Source organism: Pangasianodon hypophthalmus, chromosome 29 (genome assembly GCF_027358585.1).
Source record: "Pangasianodon hypophthalmus isolate fPanHyp1 chromosome 29, fPanHyp1.pri, whole genome shotgun sequence".
NCBI classification, from domain to species: Eukaryota; Metazoa; Chordata; class Actinopteri; order Siluriformes; family Pangasiidae; genus Pangasianodon; species Pangasianodon hypophthalmus.
The window spans coordinates 8,747,684-8,768,409 of NC_069738.1; the positions used below are offsets into that span (position 1 = coordinate 8,747,684).

Consider the following 20,726-nt stretch of genomic DNA (forward strand, 5'->3'; position numbering starts at 1 on the left):
ATTTATGGATAAATTATTTAAATACAGCACCTTGCATAAGTATTCACTCCTCCTGGACATCCACATTTTGGAGTGTTCCAAAATGGACTTTTAATTGGGGTTATATGGTATCTTTCCGATTATAATATTGAAGTTTGGAGAAAAATCAATATACTGCAGATGATACCCCCACTCCAATTTTAGACTGTAACAATGCAAAATGTATATTCATACATTCAAGGGGGTGATTATGCAAGGTACTATGTGTATTATGTTATGAGATATACCTGTATGTAATAGGATGGCATTAAGGCAAACAGCAGTGTTTATTTGGGTTGGGGATGGAGAAGGATTTTCATCTCCATTCAGCTCTTTACTTCAAGCATCGTCAATTAGCATAAACCGACTTGTATAAAAAGGTAGAATGTTATGGCAGAGTTAGTGATCATAGCTGTTCTTACACCTGCATGCTTATTCAATTCAATAAAATGGCACTTGTGTATCAGAATTTCTACGAATCTGGCTTGAAAACGTTCTAGATTATAATCCCAATCTGTACTATGCCATTAACCAGCCCTTCCATTACTGACGTAGTCATGTTTCAATTCAAACCTGGCGTTTTCAGCTGTTCATCTGCCCTTTACTTAGTCTCAAAGACATCATCAGGCAGCTGAACGCTCTAGACTCATTCGGACCCAAGGTGCAAATAATCCTATCAAAAATGGCAATTACTGAGGAAAGCAGAAAGATAACATCTTCACACATACACAGCGAGCGTGTATGTTATCGAATTCACTCAATTTCACCCTCATGCTTTTGCAAGCAGGAAAGCGGTGGAAGCCTCAGCAAAGATAAACAGGGCCCGACACGGTGTCGTATGATTTACACCATATGAATAGAGGAATATTTCCATATAAATGCAAAATATTAAGGTGGTGCTGGTAGAGATGGTGGAGAAGAGGGCGGTAGATCAATGCAAGCATTCCATTACGTGCCACTCCAGGCTTCATAAATAACACCCTATGCAATTATTCCTCCTCAAATGAGGTTTGTACAGCTGCTGTGGCACACCACATCTTTATAGTAATGTTTTTATTTCCTAAACCGTGTGTTATTCTTGTTCTTAATGTAATTGGTTCTGTCTTCTGGCTCATCGAGCTGACAGATATCAGCGGGAAGACCGTTTTTCAAGATCTCGATGCATCGCTGCAACAGCAAGACCTGAAGCATGCTAGCATTCGAATTAAATCATGCACCTCCATGTATATTTAGGATTTTAGGGCTGCATTCTGAGCATGAGTATAGAAAGATGAGTTTTATGTTTGTGATTTGTGAAAAGTTCAGTACTTTCTGATAGCTCTGATGACCTAGATCAGGTGTATTTAGAACTGCAATGAAGCTAAGGTGCTTTTGGTTGCAGGTCTCCCAGGACAAGGCTGGCATTTTATGTCCTGCTATAAAAAGATGATTAGTGCTGACAGAACACCAAGATTTAGCCAGATGTGTCACATTGTGACTGGGTGTTTAAGCCAAGACACTACAGGTAGACATGCCAAATTTGGTCATGCCAATCATTTTTCAAATTTTTGGATAAAACTCAAAAGAGTGTTTATTTTCTTACTCTTTGTACACTCAAGTACACCATATTATGCCATGTCATATATCCATGAAACCTGGTTTTCTGATATATGCGTCAAAATGATATACATATCAATTTCCTTTATAAACCTTATAAACCACACTAACTAGAGTGGGATACACCTTTTTTAAATAAATAATCTATATTCAGAAACAAAAATATCTCGGTTTCTTGATGACCCGCATGACCTGCAGGAAATTTTATATGTTCATTTCTATTTCTATTTACAAGTATATTACAGAATTTTAATTTTTGGTGAGTTTATGCTGGATTTCATATTGAAAAATTCATTTTTTAATAACCAATATACAATTAGTAAATTGTATGCCAACAAACTTTTTGTTAAATATCCTTCTCTGTAGAGTGTCCTCACAGTAAAATCAATATTGTAATTCTAACATCATCCAAAGGGTTGATTTTTGGTTTCATAAAGTATGTAATATTTAATTAGACAAAGCCTCATTTACATAAATACATGTTAAAAAAATAATAATTTCCAATACCAAAAAATACTTGTGAAAATATCAACAAACAACTGGTGAAAATTAATATTGATATCTACCAGATTGATTTTTTGTTGTTGTTGTTTTGTTTTTTTATACTATTCATCTCTACTGAATCAACATAATTGCAATCCAAGTATATGTCTAAAATCTGAAGAAGATAACCAGTTTCAAAAGGGTCATTTAAAAATGTACAGTAATAATAGGAAATCAAAGCAAATGGACCTATGGTGAAGGCTGAACCATCTAACATACACACTCACACACATGCACTCACACACCTGCACACTCACACACTTTATTCAGTCATTCACAGAGACATGAAAGCAGTCTATGGAATTGTGATGTCAAAGCTCAGACCTAGAAGGCTTGCTGAGTGTGCTCTGACTTTTATGACTGAATGTCCTTTAATGCCCCAATGTTCAGCACAGGAAGTAATAGAAATGACAGAATGTGTTGAACATGAATTGTGTGCTAGCTATGCTGCTGAGCAGGAACAGTTTTAATCAAGTAGTGGTCTTCGTGGATATGAAAAACAGTCTTTAAACTTGTATTTATTTCTATGAAAAAAAAATCCTTGCATGTTATGTATGAAACTGGTAAACACCTTGTTTAAGATAGAGCATAGAGTTATAAATAGAAAATAGAGTTTCTTGTGTAGAGTTTAATGCTTACTGCACTTTTTATAGTTTATTATATAGTCTAGAGCTGTAAAAAAAATGATGCTATCAATATTTGTGCACTATATAGCCAAACGTTGAGAACATCTGACCATCGCACCCATATATGGTTCTTCCAAAAAATGTTGCCACAAAGTCGGAAGCACATAATTGTCTAGAATGTCTTTATGTGCTGCAGCATTATAACTTCCCATCACTAGAACTAAGAGGCCCAGACATGTTCCAGCATGACAATGCCCCTGTACACAAAGTGGGTTCAGGATGGGATGAAGACATCGTGTGCCAAGGTTGGAGTGGAAGAACTTGAGTGGCCTTGCACAGACCCCTGACCTCAACCCCACTGAACACGTCTTGGATGAACTGGAACACCGACTCGTCATGCTAGACCATGCCAGGCTTTCTTGCCAGACATCAGTGCCCAACCTCTTATGTTCTTGTGGCTGAATGGCCACAAATCCCCACAGCCATGGTCCAAAATGTAGTGGAAAGCCTTCTCCGAAGAGGCTGGAGGCAGTTATAGCAACAAAGGGGGGGCCTACATATTAATGCCCAAGGTTTTGGAATGGGATGTTCAGTGGCCAGGTGTCCACATACTTTTGTCCATATAGTGTATCTGTTTAATCCCTAACAATCTGCTCCCAGAAACACTGGAAAAATGGTAGAATTACCAGCATTGTCAGTATGTTCTTTGAATTCTGGCTGACAGTTCCTCAACCTCAGCTCCATCACTCGAGTTCATGACTGGTCTACAGTTATTTTATATATATACCTATACATATATATGAATTATTAATTTTATATATTTTTGTTTGTGCTTGCATTTGATATTTTCTAAGAACAAGCTGGTTCCAAAATATAAACAAACTAGTACTCTACTTTAAACCACCATGACCCTGACCAGGCAGTTACTAAGGATGCTGTAAATGCACCGCACAGAGCCTGGTCTTTCTTTATCCTGAGAACTTCATGAACTTTTGCCTGCATGAAAGTAAAAACATCCCACCCAAGAGACCTTTTTGTTGTGTCTCACGGGGGCTCAGACCTGATGCACATCTCTAGTCTCAACCAGGTGCCTTGTGAGCCTTTCTTCTGGTAAGCTTTCTAAAAAACAAAAAAAGACACAAAAATCTAATACTGTGCCTCCTACTTGTATCTGTATTTGTATTCATTTAAAACACACTACCTGTTCATTCCGAATAATGTATTTGTATTCTGGTACATCTCAAGTATAGTCTATTGTCTGTATTTACTGTAATCATTGGCACTGTTTGTCACTTTACTTATCCTCTTGTCTGTCATTGTTTCATGTTAAGCTTCACTCTCAAACATTTTGCACACAAAAAGTGAAAAGACAACACAAAAAAACCCAGTGTTGAGCTGATTACATTTCTGTGTAATGTATGTGTGCTTACTGTGGCCTTTGCTGAAGCCTACACTGTAGTTGACTGAGCAGTGGTTTCTGAACCAAAACCCTCTGTGATTATTGATCACAGAGGATGAGTTTGTTGAGAGCAAGGCGAGGTCAGTTAGGGCCAAAGACTGCAAATAGAGTCCTGTGTGTCTCATTATTAATTTAACTAGTCTTCCGGCAGAATTACAGTGACAGCTTATGTGGGGGGAAAAAAGATCAGTCAAACCTTATGTGTCCATTGAGCTGCTTTTGGCCAGCAAATCTGGAGACCCAGGTAAAAGCATGTGTGTTACAAATACATAACGTACATTGATTTCCATGCAAATAATAAAGAAATTCTACATTTTTTGATGGCTATAGTGTTGACCATATCCACCATTTCACGGTACAATAAGGGAACACAGCTTTTCCAAGGATTCTTCATAAAGTCTAGATAAAGTAACTCCATATGTCCATGCTGAAAAAAAACCATTTACTTAATATCCAGATGTCAGTGATTATCTAACAATTTTATTTTGGTTATTGTACCTTATAACACTTGCTGGTCAGAAGCTGTTTCTATAACAGCATGGCTCTGATGGCGGTGTCACCTGCAAGGTGAATCAGAACATTATCATTTCTACAGTAACAAATTTCACAGCGTATTTTACTGTATTGTACTGTAGTGTATTGTATCGTATTGTGGTTAGCACATTTGCCTCGCACCTCGGGCATTGGGAGTTCAAATCCCACTTCTGCCCTGTGTGCGCAGAGTCTGAATGTTCTCCCCGTGCTTTGAGGGTTTCCTCCGGGTACACCAGCTTCCTCCCTAGGCCAAAGACATGGGTTATTGGCTGATTGGCATTTCTAAATTGTCTGTTGTGTGTGACTGTGCCCTGCGATGGATTGGTACTCCTTCCGGGGTGTCCCCCGCCTTGTGCCCTGAGCTCCCCTGGGAAAGGCTCCAGGCTCCCCTGCAACCCTGTGTAGGATAAGCGAAAAGGTACAGAGAATGGATGGATGTATTGTATTGTCTTTAAGTTTTCTGACATGGAAGAGTCTTCTGGTTGGACGACTTTTTATCTTCAAGAGAGAGAAAAAAAGAGATGCTGGTGAGGTTATGACTGTTTATAGTTGCTATAATGTAAGTGATAATAGAAACGAACTTTTTTGTGAACATTTGAAAACATTAAACATTAGCTATAAAAAAATTAAATGTACAAGTGTGTGTCATTCTGTAAAAAAATGAAATTGTTGGCAAATTGCTGTGGTATGAATGGAATAAAACACTTTGGCACATGTTGTTTTTGGAAAATAATTAACTTCAGTGTTTGAAATATGTGGTACGTTCACTGCCTTAGATCAGGTCATGACAAAATTCCTTTTCAAAATACTTTTTTGTAAACTTTGCCTTATCTTTTGGATCATTTTCTTGTTGCCGGAAAGAGTAAACTTTCATTTTTATTCATCATGGATTTGTTTAAGCCATTTTTTAAGTTTTTATGAAAATGTCATTATTTACTAAAATTTAATGCTTTAATTTTAATGCTGCTTTGTGACAAGGCCAGCTGTTAAAAGTACTTTTTGTATTTAAATAATGAATCACTTTGAAAAGTTTCAAGAAACGTGTTCAGATTCCGACTTGAATAATGGATTTCAGTCTGTGAGTCTAAATAATAATCAGCCAACAATTACTGTATGAATGACAATGAACAGAATATTTAAATGTACAAACCAAATAACTAACTAATAACTAATAACTAACTAATGTCATATTGACCTTGGTTGGTGTGAAGCTTCGCTCATTTCACACACAGTCAACATCATGTACAGCAAGAACTACAGGCAACAAAGAGGAGGTGACAGTGATGATGACGTTGATGGCTACAATGATATCCCGAAAGTGTTTTGATGCCAACAGATAAAAAACGGCCTGCTTTCGAGCACAATGCAGTGCCATTTGTCATCGGCCAAGGACAGTCGTAATCATCCTTTTCGCTCGCCTCCCCCATCAGTCTTCTCCTGCTGTGTATCAGGATCAATCTAGCCTCATTTATTTTAATCGTCGCCTGTTTTTGCAAAACTGGCAAAGTCATCAGAGGACAACAGAAAACAAACCTGCCTCTGAACACAAGCCAAAGCAGTCATTTCCTCCAATCAGTCTAATATTCGTGTTATTACGCATGTTTTCTAGTGCGTTCAGCCTCCAACATCTGCTTTAATTCATTGTCAATATTAGTAGCTTTGAATTCAATGGTGTTTATGTGAATGTTCCAGAAATTGTTATGCAGCATGCAGTTGAAAATGCCATGTTATGTAAATGAGGGTGAAATAACTATTAAAAACTGTTTAAACTGATAGAGGCCTAAAGGAAAAACAGACCTTTTATAAAACAATGACATCATCACAATCAACTCTCTACATTTACAGTGTGTGCAGTAGGATTAGAATGAATATAGGCTTGAATATGAAGCGATACCGAGGGCTAATGTGGAGAAATTAAAAGATAACACTCACCACATGACGTTGTTGACTCTGAATCTGATGTAGAAAGGTTTGCTAAGCTGGCCCAGTGATAGTTTGGTGCTACATGTTGTGCTAGCGACTAAAGCGAAGAGCTCAAATCTCAGAAACTTCCAGAAAGCCATTGTTGGTCCCTTAAGTCTTTAACCCTCACCTGCTCAGCTCTGTGCTTGCCTTGTGCTCTGTATAATGAATAGATGTAAATGTAAACACGGTAGAGCCAGTACTCATTACTTTATTCTTGGAAAATCAGGGCATACCAAAATTAAAGCTATAATCAAACCACACAGAAGTTCTGAATCAGAATCAGAATCATTTTATTTGCCATATACAGTACAGTTACATGTATTAGTATATTTTCTTGGTGTTTAGTCACATCATTCAACACACACTTCTCAGACAACACAACTCACTTACCATTCCAGTATTTACTCCTGGAGACCAGAGTTCAGTATCAACACTTAGGAACATGCTGTAACTCAATTTTTGCTCATTTATATCGACTTATTTTAGTCTTGGATTGAATTAACATTACTCATGCTTTAGTAATGCTGAACTTTATCATTTGTTAATGAAAACTAATGCAGTAGATCATGTTAATTATCCGAACCGTAATGTGAACTGTTACTCTGTTTAAAAAAAAAAAACAAAAACAAAAAAAACGTAAGAAAACAGTATTCCAATCTACAGGATTTTCCACAATAAACTTCACTCATTTACTCCTCTCCAGTATCTGACTACATTTTAAAGTAATATGTTTGAAATGGAACTGAATGGAAATGTTAGTATTTTAATACACAAATGCACACTATGTCAACATTTCTTTTTTTGGAAGTATCATGTATAATTTTTTATATTTAACTTTTGAATTAATGGCTATTAAATATTATTTTAATGATGTAATAACTATTTAATATAATGATTAATTTATAATTATGCTTTACATTTGATTACCAGTTAAATCAGTACAGTAATTAGTAGACTAATAAAGTTTCTTTTTTCTTTTCTTTTCTTCTCTTTTTTGTGTGTTTCATGGTTTGTATGCAGTCCATCCTAATAAAAAAACTTAAAAAAATCTTTTACCTGTTTTTATCTTTTTTTTTTTATCTTATCTTCCTTTTTTTAAATCATTTTTTAAAAAAAATATATTTTTAAACGAATATTTGCATATTTTATGCACACACACATATACATACACACACACACACACACACACACATATATATATATATATATATATATATATATATATATATATATATATATATATATACACACACATATTCAAAGATTCAAAGATTCAAGATTCAAACAACTTTATTAGTTCTTTGTTTCATGTATCATGTTTACAATTACTTAAAAAAATAATAGCCTAATAAACTTGCACTGTATTTCTTCTTCTTTTTTTCATTATTCCTTACATTCAGTAGTCTAATCACTACTACATCCCATAGCCAGAATGACGCTATGAGCGTTGCTATGGTTCCGAAGTCCCACCCCCTGTGCTTTACGAAAACACAAAAGGATGCTGCGAGCGTTGGTAGAGATTCTAAGCCCCGCCTTCTGCAGTGAACGTAAGCACAAATCGCAGTGACTGGCGTTTGTGTGGGTCTGAAACCCCGCCTCATGTTCACTACGTAAGCACAAACTTGTCGCGTTGTACGCATCATTTGAAAAAGTGTCCATTGTAGCCTACTATTGTCCAAGCTACAAAATAAAGTAGGTGATGTTTTTGGTCGTGGTTGATGATTCGCGAGCAGTTTTGTCATGCATGCTTTAAGTAGAAACATATGTAAATAAATGGTTTTGTAAGATAGCAGAGAATGAGGAGATTCCGTGCGTCTTTTACAGGCTTCCATGATGCTAATGCTAGCTGTTGCTAACTGGCACTGGAGCTAATGCGGTTGTATGAAATTAGATAGAAAACCTGGTCATTCTTCTGGCTCGCGCCATAAAGTGTCAAGTTATATTCGTTTTTTTTTTTTAAAAATGTTTTAAACCAAATATTTTGTTTCATTTTATCTTATGCTAACTAGCTAAACATTAGCCAGGTAACCATTCATGATCATGATCATGCTCATGCATGCCCTACTTCTGAATAGCTCTTTATACATAGCCATGATTAATCCCGGAAGTAACTGCAGTATAACACTGCTTCAGTAACAAATATACAGAATCAGACTAGTGTACAAAGTTACAGGACATATGATGCATGATGCCACACAATATCTGTATGGATTAAATAGTAGTGACATGCCTGGCTGAAGGATCTGCTCTGATCTCTGTGGTATAATAGTGCTCCTGATGGCTGTTCCACTTCTTCTTTCCCCAGTTATTGCGAAATCTCAGTCCCAGTCTGTCCCCAATGGATCGAGCCTCCAAGCGCAGGCAGGTGAAGCCCCTGGCTGCCTCTCTTCTAGATGTCCTGGACTATGACAGCTCGGATGACAGCGATTTTGAAGTGGGAGATGCAGATGCCTCGGGTAATCAATGCCTTTTAAAATCGAACTATTTTATTCTGATTCAACGGTTAGATTCCTGTCATGACTTCTTTTATACAATACAAGGCACTGAGGCAATAAATAAAACATTTCAGGATGTCAAGTCAAGTGGCTTTTATTGTCATTTCAACCTGTTAGTACACAGCGAAACGAAACAATGTTCTCTTCAATGTCTCCTCCAGGACCATGGTGCTACATAAAACAAACACAGAACTACAGTAGACTACATATATGTCCATACAGTGCACAGTGCACACATGTGCAGCCAGCACAAGACAGTACAAAACTTCCAAAACAAGACAATGGAAGTTACAGTGCAGCGCTGACTAGTACACAGTTCTAGTAGAAAGTGAATCAGATGACACTAGTGCAAAAGAGTAACAATATAAGTTGCTGTAACTGTAAACATAAGCAGTAGCAGCCGGGTAGAGAGTATAAAGACTATATACTGTATATAATAAATATTTTGTAGCAGCAGAAATTGAATATGTGAGCTTATAGGAAAGTAATCAATTTCTGATTGGTGTGATGTGACCCCGACACAAAGTGGAGTTACTGTTTGCACCCTGACGTTGATTATTTTCCAATAACAGCAAGTTCTGCAGTGTTTCGTTCCTCTTATACCACAGCAATTTGACACATTTGCAGATAAAACTGACACAGTGGTTATAGTTCCATTTAATGTTGTGGAATCACTTCTGCTGTAACAGCTACAAACAGTCGATCCCTCATCAGCCTCTCTTTTTTGCTCTCTCTTGAAGTTAAAAGCTTGTTATATTACTGAGAAGCCAGAAAGCACAACATCCTCTGTTCTGAAGATTTTCCAGTAAAGGAAGATTTACTGCGCATTAACATCAGCGCATGAGCTACCTTATCCTATATCTACGTCTTTCTATCTCCGACAAGCTATGTCTGCTTTGTGTTTGTTTGTTTGTTTTTACATTATTTTTAACTTAGCTGGGATAGTTAATGTATGGAGTGGAAAAGACTGAACCTTTATGTTAATATAACCTATATTTTTTCATAGCTACAGTGTTGCAGTGATGCATGCTCAGAAAGTCGCTACAGGTCACCTAATGATGTCATAATTTAATTTGCATATTTATTGAAGAGTCACGATCATTTTCATATCAAACCGTGTTACAATAAGGAACGAAGATTTTCTGTAGACACTTATCATGGAATAGAATAGAGTTTTAACAGAATAGAAAATAATATAATATATAATATTATGATATTATAATAATATTAATGTCTTATAGAAAGTAGTTGAATTTCGTTTTGGCACCACAAACACAATCTGTTTACGTATTTACAAAATACTGTAATGTCTGTCAAGAATGCAGTGGTAGTGATTAGTCAGGAAAGAGACATGAAGGAAATAGTTACAGATGTATATTTTATTACTTGTAAATATCTCCAAGAAGGGAGAATTAAGAATAAAGATGTGTGTGGGTGGGTGATTGGTCATTGGCAACAATAGTGATCAGTCATTGGTTGATGGCAACAATAGTGATCAGTAATTAGTTGATGAGAACAATGGTGATCAGTGATTGGTTGATGGGAACAGTGATGGTCAGTCATTGGTCATTGGCAACAATAGTGATCAATGATTGGTTGATAGGAACAATAGTGATCAGTGAGTGGTTGATGCGAACAATAGTGATCAGTGATTGGCCTTTGGCAACAATGGTGATGAGTGATTGGTCATTTGGAAAAATGGTGGTCAGTGATTGGATGATTGGTACATGGTACATTGGCTTGTGCAAGCGAAACTCAGTCAGGCTTTACACACTGGTGGTGAGTCGACCAAACCTGCTCTCTCAACTCACATAACCAGCAGCTGGGATGTGAGCTGGAGAGCCGTGTGAGTGCAAGACGCTCGCTAACATCTGCCCAAAATGGCACTAGGTTTGTCACTAGGCTCTTGTTAAAATAAAGTCACTAAAGGGGTCTAAATTGTGACCAGATCTACCAACAAATTCAGCAACATTGGCTAGCTAGTCTTCACTACCTTGTTTATAAATAAACACATCGTGTATGAGGCAACTGCTATAGCTATCACTTTGTTTTGCTGTGATGGATGGCTGGTGGAGAGTTTGCTGTCTCCTGAGGACTGTGTCAGCGAAGGTGGAGGAACATGTCAGCTGATAATGAGATCCTAACACTGATCTCCGCAACTCGAAGAGTTCACGCTGCATGGACTTGTTCTGATGGGTTGAATTGGCAAACACTCTTGAGTAAACAGACAGTCAAGACTGAATTCATTGTTTTTACTCTTTTAGGCATAATCTCAAATGATGGCTTAAAAAAAATCTAGATTTGCAGCAGTTTTACAAAAGTCTGATGATTAAAATATATTTTCCTTGTAATTCAGTCAACCTGTGTGTCAATATTAAATGTTGGTTTACAGTGTTCTCACATAAGCCTCTCTGATTAGTTAAAAATAAAAATAGTTTAAAAAAAAAAAAGGTTAACTCTGGTATCTAAGAGCGAACTGACTAACAGCATTAGGTAGCTAGCTAACCAACTCTAGCTTTGCTACATATGATACATCGACAACACTAGCTATATTGACAGCATTATGTTGGCTAGCTACATTTGACCACAGTAATGATTTTTATCTGTCTTCAAGCAAAGTTCTCTGTTCCTTCATGTTCGTCAGGGTCAGAGGGCACAGGGAACGGCAGCGATGATGAGGGCTCCAAAGACAGCATCGGAGGTGCGGACAGTGACTCGGATGCTGTTGTATCTCCTGACGAAGAGGGCATCGATGATGACGAGACCAAAGAGATTAAAGTAGATGTGCAAGAAGAAGATAAAGCCAAAGACCAGCCTTCCTCTGAGGAAAGCAGCAAAAAAGAAACAGTCTCTAAAAATCGCAAGAAAGCCGAAAAGACCTCAGACACGGAGCCCAACGGGAGCAGCGTGGTCGAGGAAAGCCCTAAAAAGTGGAACCTTCGGAGGAACCGCCCCATGCTGGACTTCACCACAATGGAGCAGCTGAACGAAATGGACGATTACGACAGCGAGGACGACAACGACTGGAGGCCCACGTCGGGAAAGAAGAAAAACAAAGCTGCCGGGAAGGAGAAAGGAGGGAGCGAGGGCGAGGAAGGGGATGAAGGCAGTGCGGAGGAAGACGACGACGACGACGATGACGACGACGACGACGACGATGACAACAATGACGAGGACAACGAGGACGACGATGTCGAGAGCAGCAGCAGTAGCGACAGTGAAGCGACGGTTAAAAAATCGAAGAAGAAAGCAAGTAAGAACACCGGAGCGTTTGATGAGGAGGAGACCAACGACAGCCACAGCACGTCTCAAGGAAAGGGAAATGAGGTGAGAGATGATCTGCCAGGTCATCACATCTGTTCTTTTATTGAAAGGTTGGGAATGATCGCTGAAATGAACGCTAAGCAGTTAAGCATCGTATCCTTCAATAGTGATTTTACACCTTCAGAGATCTTACGTGGTGAAATTTCATGGCACAAAAGTTCTCTTAGGCCCTAAATTGTTGGATTGGAACACGTCCAGTCACTAAAGACACCTAAAACTCGTTCTTGTTGGTTAGTTAGTCTGAAAGTTGCACTCTGTTTTCTGTAGTAAAACAAGATCTCAGTTTTTAAAGGGCACAGATACAATTTGCAGTGCATCCAAATGAATGTGCATATGAGTTCTGAACAAATCATACAGTCAGATAATACAATCAGTGGCTTTTGTAGTATCAGATTGAACTTTTCGAAAGAGCATAAGGTCTTTCTGATAACTGACTTAGCCAGAAATTTGAAGTCAATATATAAAATTGACGAATCTATCTATCTCTCAGGGGAAATTACAATGAAAGATTGCCACTAGCTTTTTTTTTTCTTCCCATCTAATCTGAGATCAGTCTGTTATTTCAGTACAGAGGTTCAGGAGTGGTGTCTGAGTGGGACGCTTATCCTAGATCAGCGTGAAAGAGGGAATATGGACTTCACTGGTTTTACTGGTGGATGTGTATCAAATGAACGAGCTCTCAGATCTCTCTAACTTTATGAACACTAATAATTATAATAATAATAATGAGTAATGAAAAAAAAACATGACGGGGTGTGCTGTTATAGGAAAATAATCATCCATGAGTTGGTGATTGTTATTTTCACTGTTTTATTCCTGTTATACAACGCTAACAATTTTTTTATCCATTTGTTCCTACATGTATTGGAATACTTTGGAATGTGTTCAAAACAAGTTACTTCCTGTTATAACAGCTATAAACAGTCATTCCCTCACTAGCGTAATTTTTCTCTCGTGAAATTAATAATACAAAAAGAAAGGATTTTCAACCTTATGAGAAACTGGAAAACACAAACTCCTCCATCCTGTTGCTGGAATCTTAAAGGAACAGCTTTACCTTTGACTGTTATAAAGCACCGACAATGCAGACTCCTTTAAAAAGTAAATGCTAAACTAATCGTCTCCTCACAGAAAACGTCACCATACCGATGATTACACTTTTTTACGTTTTTAATCCGCTTGATGTGGCGCGTCCACCAGATAAGTCCCTTTGTAAGCTCTTATGATAGAAACAAATCCGTATTAAAAGCAGGGCATTAATAATATAAACCTGTGATTTGAGTTACCGCATGGTGCTACTGTCAGAACTTTTGTTATAGAAAATGAATCTACACCGTCTGACCAATCAGAAGCGAGACTTCAGCTGCTCTGTGGTAGAATCAGTTTTCATTTATGAAGCGGCTTTCATGCATCAATGGCAACGCCGTATGTTCCAGTGGGTCGCCTAACCAAATGACAAATCCCAACTCTTTTATTTTTTTTAGCCAATCCCTGCTTAGCAACAAATGTTTCCATGCTTTCATCAGCTACTTGGAAATGGTTATTGGTTTTCCCTCTAAAGCATACTGAAGACCTTACTTCTCCCTGAAACAGTTCCTGATCCCCTGTTATGGGGCTTCTTGAACTTTTTGCAGTCAACTATAAAATACATTTTATGGACCTCTTCAACACAGATTTATTTTATGAATTAAATAATAGGCTCATTCTGCCTTTTTTTTTTTTTTTTTTTTTTTTTTTTTTTGGAGTCCTGGAATCTTTTTTGTTCTTGAACTTTCCAACAACAGAACACATTAGGCCCAAGTTGACATTATTTACAGGCTGCTTTTTTTTTTTTTTTTGATTTATTGAGGTTTGGATTAAACCCAGTTGAATTCATGTAACTAGTCAAACCTGATAACCGTAAGAACTCAATATATAAATATATATATATATAATATATAAACGCAATAAATATAATAACGTTGATAATGGTGGATTGTGATTTCCTGTAACAGAATAATAAAAATCCTTGGCTGTGCTTCATGTGGAGTTCTGGACACCACTTTGAGAGAACTACTTCTCTATTATACATTGTAACAGTTGTCTTCCTCATGAAATCCTGCCTCCATTTTTCAGAAGTAACAGTAGTCTAGAGTGAACCAGCATTGGGATTGGTCAGTTATTAGCACATGCCTAGTGGAAAGACTGGTTGTTGTACTAAACGGTGTGGACTCTTGTTTGATTTCTTGTAGAGTAGGTTTCTAAAATGCGGAAAACCCAGATCCTGATTTTTCTGCATGTTGTTCACAGGACTCTTTGGTGGAGCGAGCTCAGGTGTGGACCTCGCAGCGGATGGAGCACATTCTGATCTGCTGCGTCTGTCTGGGAGACAACAGCGAGGACACGGACGAGATCATCCAGTGCGACAACTGCGGCGTGACTGTGCATGAAGGTCAACACACACACTTTCAAACAAAGTCTAAAAGTCTTAATCTACTACAGAAGAAAATTACTTACTTACTTACTTAATGTAGTATGAATGATAACACATAATCACATAATCCATAGAGGCCTGTACGTTTTGAGTAAGTATTCAGTGTTACATGTTACGAACCATTATTCACATCAGCCCAATAATGGCTTAAATAGTGTGCACATGGGTATAAAGTTTTGCTGTTTTAATATTAAGATATTTGGATGGAAGGATTGTTGCCAGAAATTAGTATCAGATTGCATGAGGCCAAAGAAATCCTCGAAAGTCTTACTAATATTTCTTACGAACTATTTATTATGATCCAGAAAGAAAAAGTAGAATGTCTAAGCTTTCTCCCTACAGACAGCCTGTAAATATTCCGAGGTACACAATATCTAAGTGTTTTTTTTTTATATTTAATCACAAGTTCACTGAAAAAAAAAAAATCTGGTTAGTATTTTTTCTGTAGAAAACTTAAATAGAGCATATTCCTGTGTATCTGAAATATTTTATGTACTTTGTACGATTACTGCAAATTAAGTCTTAAATTACACATCGGGTAACATCTAGCCTGAAGTTGATTTAAAAAAAAAAAAAGATAAGATCTTTTGGACTTCTATATACTAGCGAAAAATTTACCTAGAAAATGTTCTTCAGCTACTACTGTGTAAATGTGTAAAGTTATGGCTCATCGGTATAGTATAGTGTGTGTGTATGTGTGTGTGTGTGTGTGTATGTATATATATATATATATATATATATATATATATATATATATATATATATAACGATCAGCCATACCATTAAAACCACATGCCTAATATAGTGTAGGTCCTGCTTGTGCTGCCAAAACAGCTCTGACCCGTCGACCTGTTGGACGTTAGCAGCAGATCCTTTAAGCCCTGTAAGTTGTGAGGTGGGGCCTCCCTGGATCTGATTTGTTTGTCCAGAACATCCTACAGATGCTCGATCGGATTGAGATCTGGGGAATTTGAAGGCCTAGACAACACCTTGAACTCTTTGGCATGTTCCTCAAACCATTCCTGAACAATTTTTGCAGTGTGGCAGGGCTCATTATCCTGCTGAAAGAGGCCACTGCCATTAGGGAATACCGTTGCCATGAAGGGGTGTACTTGGTCTGCAACAATGTTTAGGTAAGTGGTACGTGTCAAAGTAACAACCACATGAATGCCAGGACCCAAGGTTTCCCAGCAGAACATTGCATAGAGCATCACACTGCCTCCGCCGGCTGGTGCCATCTCTTCCCCCATGCACCCGGACTTCTCCTCGAAGTTAAAGAAAATGTTATTCATCAGAGCAGACCGCCTTCTTCCATTGCTCCATATTCCAGTTCTGATGCTCACGTGTCCATTGTAGGTGCTTTCGGCAGTGGACGGGGTCAGCATGAGCACTCTGAATGGTCTGCGGCTACGCAATAAGCTGTGTGTTCTGACACTTTTCTAGCTCTAGCTCTTCTGTGGGATCGGACCAGACAGGCTAGCTTTCGCTCCCCATGTGCATCAGTGACCCTTGGGCACCCATGACCCTGTCGCTGGTTCATTGGTTGCCCTTCCTTGGACCACTTTTGGTAGGTAGTAACCACCGCATACTGGGGACATCCCAAAAGAGCAGCTGTTTTGGAGATGCTCTGACCCAGTCGTCTAGCCATCACAATCTGGCTCTTGTCAGAGTCACTCAGATCCTTACACTTGCCCATTTTTCCTGCTTCCAACACATCAACTTCAAGAACTGACTGTTCACTTGCTGTCTAGTATATTCTACCCCTTGACAGGTGCCAATGTAATGAAATAATCAATGTTATTGACTTCGCTTGTCATTGGTTTTAATATTAAAGACAACCGGATTGTGTGTGTGTGTGTGTGTGTGTTTGTGTGTATGTATGTGTATATATATATATATATATATATATATATATATATATATATATATATATATATATATGTGTAGAATTTGGACTGATTTAAATTTACTTCATCTTTCTTTAACCAGTATTTTTTATATCACACTGACAACATAAAAGAAATCTTTTTAATATTTTTCCTCATCCTCAAGCAAGAATTCTTCTGTAGTCTGCTTTGGTCCTTTCAAGAGCTGCACTCTGTGGAACTTCATCCTCCTGCATTATTAGCTCATTGTGTCTGTGAGTTATTGGAAACAAAATCAATTACTCTTTAAATCGTCCTCTAGCTGCCGCCTTCACTTTCAGACAGGCCTAGTTAACGCCGGCCATGCCCTGCTGCATCAGGGTGACGCCGCTAATTTCCAATTACTCTTTTGTCATTTATTTATTTATTTATTTATTAATTTATTATCCACTTTATTTGCTGATGCCTGACTGACTCTAGGTAGCCCTCACAGAGAGCCCACAACAATAAGGCTTAAAAAAGTGGAGTCTTTTCTACAGAGAATTAAGAAGAGCTTTCGACTCAATGAAGAGAAAACATGAGAAAGGATGAGAGAAACAGATTTCTTTGAATAAATGACAAGCGTGTGTTCAGGATTCTTCCTGATTATATTCTTACATAATTAGTTTACTAAAGATGGGTGCTGTAATGTGTGTTCATTGTGCATTGTCTTTGTCCTTGTAATTTCTGTTTATTGTACTTCTGCAACAAAACAATTTCCCTCAGGGATCAATAAAGTACGGCATCCATCCATCTATTTATCTATCCATCCATCCATCCATCCATCCATCCATCCATCCATGTCAGGCATTTACCAATATTCTTTTGAGCAGTAGCAGTTGAACTATGCCAAATTGTGGCTCTGAGATTCCTCTCACCAGAACGTAAAGGTGGGTGATTGGCAAATTATGGCAAATTTTGTGCCGTATTTTCAAAAAAATTGTACAGTGACGATTTAAATCAAACACATTTTTGACATTTAAATCAAAACTGTAATCTACTTAAACCAAAGTCCCTGTAGGACTAGTGCTTATGCCACAGCGATCTCACCGCTGTGGCCCGGGTTCGATTCCCAGCCAGGGAACCAACCCCAGTGCGACAGTGCGCTCGCAGTGCTGGTCCCAAGCCCGGATAAAATTGGGGAAGGTTACGTCAGGAAGGGCATCCAGCATAAAAACTGTGCCAAATCAAATACGCAGACCAATGATCCGCTGTGGCAACCCCTAACAGGAGCAGCCAAAAGAGGAACAGCAACAATCTACTTACACCCTCTCTTGACTTAAAATTTCGACAGGTTACTGGGATTCATGGATGGGCGACATAGACATTTTTACATAATGTTAGTTAGAAAATATTTTCAGTGTGGCATTTACTTAATTATCTTTCTCTTGAGGTAGTCATCAACAAAATCCAAGTAAACTGTGCTTTACAATAAAGTAGTGACTCAATTTCCTACTTGTACAGTATTGACACTTTATGCGCTTGAGTTCTTGTGCAACGTTGACATTTTATTAATGACACATAGCAAGGAAAAATAATGAAGAGTCTGCATATTTAATCATTTCAATACGCTGAATGGCAGAATAAAGTGCAGTATTATAATTAGGGTAAAATGTTCAATATTTTGTGCCTAACTGATAATCATAATTTGATATATTACACCTTTTAAGAGCTTGTAACAATAGGCTATTGTATTTTATCCTGTGAACCCTTATAGTTATGTGCCATTACAGTGTATTTCAGCAAGGTGCCTCTGTCCAGTGATCACAGACCACAAAAATATTTCCATATAAAGAAGTCATTATATTCCTAACAAAATGCATTATAGATGGTAATTATGTACTTTTTACTCTACACACATTGAACAGAATTACAGTTGCTGGAAGTCACGTAATGAATCATGAACTAATTTGCACATTCATTGAATCGTCATGATTATTTTCATATCAGAACATGTTACATGAAGAAAGAAGATTTTCCAAAGACCTTTAGAATAGAATTTTATTAAAAGAGTGTTATCAGAATAGAATGTTTCTTATGGAAAGAAGAAGCCTGATGACACTGAAAACTAACTATATAAGAAATGGTAGTGATTAGTTATAGTTATTAGTTAGTGATAACTTAACCAAGATGGAAATAGTTTATTGCTTTTATCATTTGTAAATATCGCCAAAAAGAGAGTTTAACACAAAGAACAGTATGCGAGTGGGACAAATAATCCTGGTCAGTGAATGGTTGTTGGGATCAACTGTGTTCAGTGATTGGTCATTAGGAACAGTGGTGATCACTAATTGGTCATTGGGCGCAGTGATGATCAGTGGTTGGTTGGTAGTAATACTGGTGATCAGTGATTGGTCATTGGGAACAGTGGTGATCAGTGATTGGTCATTAGGAACAATGGTTGTCAGTGACTGGTCATTGGGAACAGTGTTGATCAGTCTATGGGAACAGTGGTGATTAGTTATTGTTCATTAGGAACAGTGTTGATCAGTGATTAGTCATTAGGAACAGTGGTGATCAGTGATTGGTCATTAGGAACAATGGTGGTCAGTGACTGGTCATTGGGAACAGTGGTGATAAGTGATTAGTCATTGGGAACAGTGTTGATCAGTCTCTGGGAACAGTGGTGATCAGTGATTAGTCATTAGGAACAGTGTTGATCAGTCTATGGGAACAGTGGTGATTAGTTATTGTTCATTAGGAACAGTGTTGATCAGTGATTAGTCATTAGGAACAGTGGTGATCAGTCTCTGGGAACAGTGGTGATTAATTATTGTTTATTAGGAACAGTGGTGATTGGTGATTAGGAACAGTGGTGATCAGTGATTGGTCATTAGAAACAGTGGTGATCAGTGATTGGTCATTGGGAACATAGGCTCAAGTGCGCAAGTACAGCTTAGTCAGGCTTTACACACTGGTGGTGAGTCGACTGAACCTGCTCTCTCAACCCATATAACCAGCAGCTGTGATGTGAGCTGGAGAGCCGTATCGAGTGCAGGATATTCAGTAATGTCTGCTCAGAAAGTCACTAGATTTGTAACTAAAGTAGCTAAAGTAGTCTAAAAAGTTGCCAGAACTAGTTAATGTCCAGAGGGTAGCTGTATGTTTCAAGCTGCTTGGTGGAACCATCAATTTTTTAGTAGTGTGTAAACTCAAACTTAATGTCCATTTAGGTTCTGCGATAGAGCTTGAGTTCTACTGGTGCAACTGGACGCTGGTTCAGTGTTTGCACTGCAACTTTGTGGATGTGGAAATGAATCATTTATAATCATAGCATCACAGTTGCTGCTTCTGCCATTTTGGTGATGCAAGCAGAAGAAATGATGTTCAGTCATGACAGAGAAGAACCATGGCTCACAAGCTGAGCACACACACACCCCACACACACACACACACACACACACACACACACACACACACACACACACACTTCTTCTTCAGTGTCAGCTTGCTATAAGGAGCTATTTCATATCCCTGCAGTGGTGAATCAGGGGATGACCTTGAAACAGTCAGGGTCCTTTGATGGGCCAAGCGCAGTGTTGCAGAGTCAGCCTTCGAAGCCACACACACTCTGATTCATAGACACACTTCCTGTGTGTGTATGTCTTACAAGCTTATAAATGCCCTGAAATGTGAAGAGAATTGAAAGAAAGATTAGACGGCATTGACATTGTGCTTTTTCTCTCTGTGTAAGTCTGAGAGGTGGTTCGTTTCCAGAAGAACAGGCCTGAGGGTGGCTGAGTGGCGTACAGCCAGTGTTGGAATTGCAGTTTGGGGAAATGGCACTCA

General features: G+C 38.1%; 1 protein-coding gene across 3 annotated transcripts in view; it reads left to right on the forward strand.

Annotated features, from left to right (window-relative positions):
* The first annotated feature begins 8,310 nt into the window (after nucleotides 1-8,310).
* phf14 (PHD finger protein 14) overlaps nucleotides 8,311-20,726 on the forward strand; it is a 99,869-nt gene continuing 87,453 nt past the window's right edge. For all 3 annotated transcript variants that reach the window (XM_053231397.1, XM_026942370.3, XM_053231398.1), the window contains exons 1-4: nucleotides 8,311-8,433; nucleotides 9,047-9,197; nucleotides 11,881-12,563; nucleotides 14,850-14,991. In XM_053231397.1, coding sequence (XP_053087372.1) covers nucleotides 9,080-9,197; nucleotides 11,881-12,563; nucleotides 14,850-14,991 — 943 coding nt within the window. In that variant the 5' untranslated portion in view covers nucleotides 8,311-8,433; nucleotides 9,047-9,079. The remainder of the gene's footprint in view (nucleotides 8,434-9,046; nucleotides 9,198-11,880; nucleotides 12,564-14,849; nucleotides 14,992-20,726) is intronic.